The 6154-nt window shown below is 38.9% G+C and overlaps 1 protein-coding gene across 1 annotated transcript; it reads left to right on the plus strand.

Moving 5' to 3' along the window:
* Positions 1–2318: 2318 nt before the first annotated feature.
* LOC104401866 (non-specific lipid-transfer protein-like) lies at positions 2319–5898 on the plus strand (the record flags this gene model as incomplete). Its single annotated transcript, XM_010009579.1, has 4 exons — positions 2319–2412; positions 2960–3089; positions 4258–4337; positions 5538–5898. Coding segments are annotated over 4 exons (400 nt in total), but the record flags the coding sequence as incomplete, so codon positions are not given.
* Positions 5899–6154: the final 256 nt, after the last annotated feature.

A 6154-nucleotide genomic window follows, 5' to 3' on the forward strand; every position in this document is an offset into this window, starting at 1 on the left:
GCTTGGAGCAACCTGCTCTAGTGGAAGTTGTCCCTGCCCGTGGCAGGGGGTTGGAACTGGATGAGCTTTAAGGTCCCTTCAACCCAAACCATCCTGTGATTGTATTCTGTCACTGGAAACTTTGGCAGTGGGTTCAGTGGTGGTGTAAACTAAAGTCACTTGGTGTTGACTGTGCTCCCATATCTTTGTGTTTCAAAATTTATTACTTTTAGACTTACTGTTTGCCTCTGTGCAAGGAAGAAATTGCACTGTGAACTAGAACTTGCTCAGCAGTTGGAACTGTTGTGGGCCTACAGCACCACAGATGTATACAGAGAATGTAACTTACACAGTGTCCTGTTCCTGCAGTGTGAGTTCTGAAATACTGAAAAGAGAGGCTGGCCCATAGGAGTGGCTCACATGGTTTCCTGTAAGGAAGAGTCTAATGTTTGGAGGAAAAAAGCTAACAAAACAAAAAGCTCCTTCCAAGAACAAACCAGGCCACATTTAAATGATTTAAGTGAAACTAAGGACTTGCCCAAAAAAGCCAGACATCCATGGGAATAGACATACCCACTGTTTTCACTGCTAAAATTGGTACTGGTTTGGTTTCATGAAGACTTGCTTTCAGCTCTGTGTGTTACACTGGTGTTCAAAGCACTCCTGAGAATTCAGGCATGCTTCTCCTTCCATCCTGCTAAAGAATTTGCAGTTGCAAGGTGGCACACTTCAGGGTGGGAGGAGAACACTGCTGTGAAGCTGTCCTGCAATCTGCTGTAGTTCTGTGCCAGGATGGACTGGGATTGAGAGAAAATACTTGTAAATACACCAGAATTTTAGGAGATTTATGTTTTTACTTTCAACTCTGATTAGAAAGATTGAACGACTGTTTGTGGATATTATGGTTTTGGTTTTAAAGCTTGATGCCAATTCTTCATATTTGCTCCAGAACTCATGAACAGTAAAATTTGGCAGGTATTGGACTTCCAGTTGTACTGTTAACCTTAAGGTACTGCTAGAAATAGTGCCTTCCTGTCGGGAAAAGCTTTGCATGTATAGATAATATTTCTCCTGAAAGAACTTGAGTCCGGTTTACTACAGCTCACTTCACCTTCACTGGTATGGAGATTTTAAAAACTTCTTCCTTAGGCACAGCTGCAATCTCAGCAATACGAGGTTGATCCTCCATTATAGAAGCTTAAAACCTTTTAGTTCTCCCAAGGGCTTTTTGTGCAGGAGACACCTGACATTTATATACATGAGTTGCACTAATGTATATAAATCAGACTTTGGAATGAAACAGCGCAGCTGATCTCTCCTGACACTGGTTATGTAACTGAGTGATGATGTGTATTGTGTAACTAAGGCAAAGGTGGTGGCATTTCATGTTAATGAAGATACTGCATACGATATTTTCTACAGCATGCACAATCCAATCTTAATGGCTGGATTAAGATCTAGCTTGTAATTAGTAACTTTAGTAATAGCTGCTAAGAACATACAGCAAGGTAAATGACAGCAGGACTTGATTCATTTTTGGATTAGTCTTTGCAACAGCTCTTTTTCTGACACATTACAATTTTACATCCTGTTAGTACAGCCTTGGTTTATTAGCAAAATGTGTCTTCTTCAGTTGAGACAGTCACTACTATTGCTGCCTCTGTGGAGTAGTGTTAGTACCACACAAATAAGTTCTAGCAACGTTGCTTGAGCGATTCTGTCAGTGTAACAACATCAGACCTGACCACAGCTTTGAACTGTGCTGCCAAGAGATGGTAAGAACTGTAAGCTTGTTTTAATGCTGCTTGAATTGCCATTTCTTTGGACAGGTCTAGACTCCATTTTCAGGAGCCTATGTAGAAATGAAGAATTAGGTTTCATGCTGTTGTATCAGGCAGGGTGACTGCTCCAGAGAATCGGGAATAATGCTTAGGCCCTCTTGTGACAGTGGAGACCCACATGAATTGGGAGGGAAAAGATTTGTTTCACCAAAAAAAGAAAAGGTATTTCCCTGAAATGGTGCATGTGCTGCTCTCCCTTCACACCAGGTGTGACTGATACACCAGTGTTTGCTGGTTTGTCTTAAGATGGAAGATTTCCTGTCATTATGAGATCAGTGCTGTGTCCATACATGCAGAAACATCTAGGTACGTCAAGTGATTGGCATTCAAACTGTCAAGCCGGAGAATAAGCTTCGTTTAGGTATCATTTATTAGCTCTACCCTGCTGAAGTGTTGCAGTGTGGCTGTTCTCACTGGTGGTAGAGGCCTCTTCATGATAATTTGAATATGCTGAACATGTGATTAAAGCAATGTGAATGACTGGGTTTTTCATTGCAGCACTGACAGTATTGCAGCTGTGCCCCTCAGCGCAGCTGTGGATGGATTTAAGTCACATTTGGTCTTCAAAGAGATTGAAAAGAAACTTGAAGAGGTATTTGACTTCATGTTTTACCTACTGTAATTTATGACAGGACATGTGTGAAGTCTCATGGGAATATAGTATCATCAGCCACTTCCTCAGTACTCCTTACTGAAACTAATGTTACAGCTTTGAGTTTCGCTGTGCCAGAAATCTTTCTGTGCTGTGCCATGATTAAAAAACGTCTTTTTTTCAGCTAGTTCCTACCTGCATAAAGGGTATTTCAGTAAAGGCAAGTTCAGATTGTACATGAGAAACTTGCTGGCTTATCAAAAAACTTAGTGTTTGGTGTTTGTTGCTTGCTTGGTGATTAGAAGAAGAAATCACATTTTGTCAGACTTGCATCAAGACAAGACTGTTGGGACACTGGTCATTTTTCTTAGTTGGTAGATTTTAATAGAGATACATGGATAGTCATAGTTTGTGGGGATAGAGGGCAATGGGGGTTTCTATGTTAGTGGAAAAAGGTAAAGGTTTTTAAATTACTTTATTTCATTCAAACTGTGTTAAAATTATTTGGAAGTAAATGAATAATTGACACCTTTCATGGTCATTCCAGGAAGGAGAGCAATTTGTCAAGAAAATTGGTGGAGTCTTTGCCTTCAAAATAAAAGATGGTCCTGGTGGCAAAGAAGCAACTTGGATAGTAGATGTGAAAAATGGTAAAGGCTCTGTAGCAGTTAATTCAGGTGAGTGCTATTTTATTATGTCATTGCAGAAAACACATCAAACTAATGAAAAGACTATAAATACATATTGCATTTAAGCTGCAGTGATCTTGAGCAAAAGTGGTATAGAGCTGCCTTAACTTTAAACTTAGCTACCTTCATTTTAGACTTTTCTTATTCCTGACACTTTTAATGGTCATGCTTTGGACCCAGAATTAAACATCATCTACTCTGACTTCTGTCTACATAATTGCATGTTTTCTTAGAAGCTCCAGACAGACCTGCCAGATGACTCTTACAGGAATAAGAATTTTTAAAATAATGAAGTAATTCAAACCTCAGGGGTTTTGTTGTTCTCACCTTTTAAAATTTGGGCCAGAAATGTCATTTGTAGTCAAAGAAACAGTCCTGTCTTCAGAATCTCATGTATCCATGAACCTGCATCATTAAGCTTTTAATTAAAAACATGACAGAGGGGTTGGTTTGGAATTCATTGATTTAAGTTATTTCAAAAAGAAAAGCACTGTTTTCTGTTGCATGGACAACATTTTACCAGATTCAAGTTTTATAATAAGATGAGTATAGAAACAGGTGTGTGCAGGTTTCAGCCCTTTGGTATATACATCAGTATGTCTACTGGAGCTTATTAGAACAGTTTGTCAGCTTATTTCTAGTCAGAAGATCCTAAAAACTTCTGAACTTGAATTAATTCAACTGAGTGCTGTTAGAATGCACATGTTGTTCCCATTGAAGGAGAGGGCAGGAAATGCCAGAAATGTCAGTGATGAGTATCTTCAGAGAGGGTCACAGGGGAAAACACATCTCTTCTGAGTTGATCTTGATCCTAGCAAGTTTAAGCTTGATAAAGCTTAAGATGATTGCCAATGCTTGCAGTTAACATTCTGTCTGATTACAAGTAGATTATGATTTCAAGGAATGAATTTGCTTAGCACCTTTCAGAAAAGTCCATCTTCCTTCAGTGCTTGGATGGTCTGTGCTACAAGGTGGCACAGATGCCTGTTGGCTATCGGGTGACCTCTTGCTCATACTTTTATAATGGCTGCTACTTGTATGTACTTAAGGTACCATTTTGCTAACGTTCAATATCAACAGATTCTTCATGGAGTTGCAGCTTCTGTTACTGTTTCATCTCTCAGTTGAAATGTTCACAGTCAACTCTGTCTTACAGATAAGAAGGCGGATTGTACAATTACAATGGCTGACACTGATCTGTTAGCTCTCATGACTGGCAAAATGAATCCTCAGACAGTAAGTATAGCAAAGATGAGACAAGAGGACTGACTCGTTTGTTTTGACTGTGTTTAAGTTGAAATCATTTAAATAAATCCCCCCTCTGAAACTGCCATGGCAGATCTGAAGAGTGACAATTCTTGACTTCCTCTGAAGTAAGATTAATCAAGAAAGCTAGTCGCTACTTCTCTGAAGAGGTATATATTATCTGAGACATCCTATAGGTAATCCAGAAGGGGATACAATAGTGCTTGGTTTGCAGAGAAGAAGGAGAAACTACTGTTTGCAGTGTGACTTGAGAAAGGAGGAACGTTAGCCCTCTGTTGGGAGGGTTTTATCCTCATAGCTGGCATTAGTGTAATGAGTTATCTTGATGCTGAAAAACAGAAATTGAGGTGAGCATCCCTTGAATGCCTGTGATTATTTGGTTGGGGTTTTTTATTCATCAGTATACCAAAAGCAGCCATAGTGCACAAAACCAGATGTTTATGTCAATTTTATGTTGCTGTCCTGTACTTCAAAGAATGTTACCACTTCAAACTTAGAAGTTTTTGATCTGGTAATTACAGGAACTAACTTGTGTCTGGGAGAAGTTTGAAGGTAAAGCCCATTACAGAAATGTTGTAATGTACATGTAGGACACTCGGAAGCAATTGCAATTTTACACCTCCAGTTTGGATATTCTAGTATGTGCAGTGCATCTTTTTGCAAAGTCTGGAGGAAAACCCACAAATCTTTAGTGTGTGCTTCATAGACTAGATCTGCAAAATTGAGTTAATCAGTAACAAAACCAGTAATGACTGGGGGGGAGGGATTTGAGTAAGAAATTATTTGTGGCATCTGCTGTACACTATTGCTTTATCATGTCCAATTGAAGTAGTGAACTTTCATTCTATGAACTGTCATCACCGAAACACGGGGTATTCTGCCCTGCTTTGGATACAGATCCATCATTATGATAATCCAAGAAACAAGCAATGCCAAGCTCATTTTCTTTAAGTATCACAAATACAATAAGCATACAGCTTCCTCAGTTCACTGTTTTATCTTTAGTGTCAGAAAATACGTTTGTTGATGAGTGTGAGGTGTCTGCTAGAGCTGTTGGAGTTAGAAGGTTGCAGGCCAGGACCTGCACACACATAATAGCCCATAACTATGGAGGGTGCATTTGGGGTAATCTGTTGTATTGCATTTCACAGAATATTTCTTTCCTTTTAGGCATTCTTTCAAGGCAAATTGAAGATCTCAGGGAACATGGGCATGGCAATGAAACTTCAGAATCTACAGCTTCAGCCAGGCAAAGCTAAACTTTGAGCTCCTTAGAGAAAACAGTCAGTACTTGATATTCTTCACAATAAAAAGTAGAATGAAACTAGGCATTATCAATAACATGATGCAGGCTGGGTTTGATTGGACCTCTCTCACCGAAATTATGTGGTTAGAGACCTTAATTCTCTTAATATATTCCATCAGTTTCTCTGTGGCAGAGATTTTTAAGCTAAGCTTGAGGCACTAACTCTTACAAGTGGTAAATGGTGGGTATTTGTGACAATTTTGTTTTAATCAGTATGAAAAGTTTTATAAACCTTTGAAGTTGAATGAGGCTACTGTTCAGGTTAGTTGGGAAGAGAGGGAAGAAGGTGATAGTTTGACATATCAATTACATTAGTTGCATTTTTTAAGGCTGTAATAATGCTTTCAGGCTTCATTCTAGCAAATTTGCTGCTGCTTATATTAACATGGTCTTGTACAGGGATCTCTAACAACATTTTTTTTAGAACAGGCTTTAGGAATTTGCTGAAAAATCCTTTTCTTATTACTTCTTTGCAATTAAA

Source organism: Nestor notabilis, unplaced genomic scaffold (genome assembly GCF_000696875.1).
Source record: "Nestor notabilis isolate BGI_N333 unplaced genomic scaffold, ASM69687v1 scaffold21042, whole genome shotgun sequence".
NCBI classification, from domain to species: domain Eukaryota; kingdom Metazoa; phylum Chordata; class Aves; order Psittaciformes; family Psittacidae; genus Nestor; species Nestor notabilis.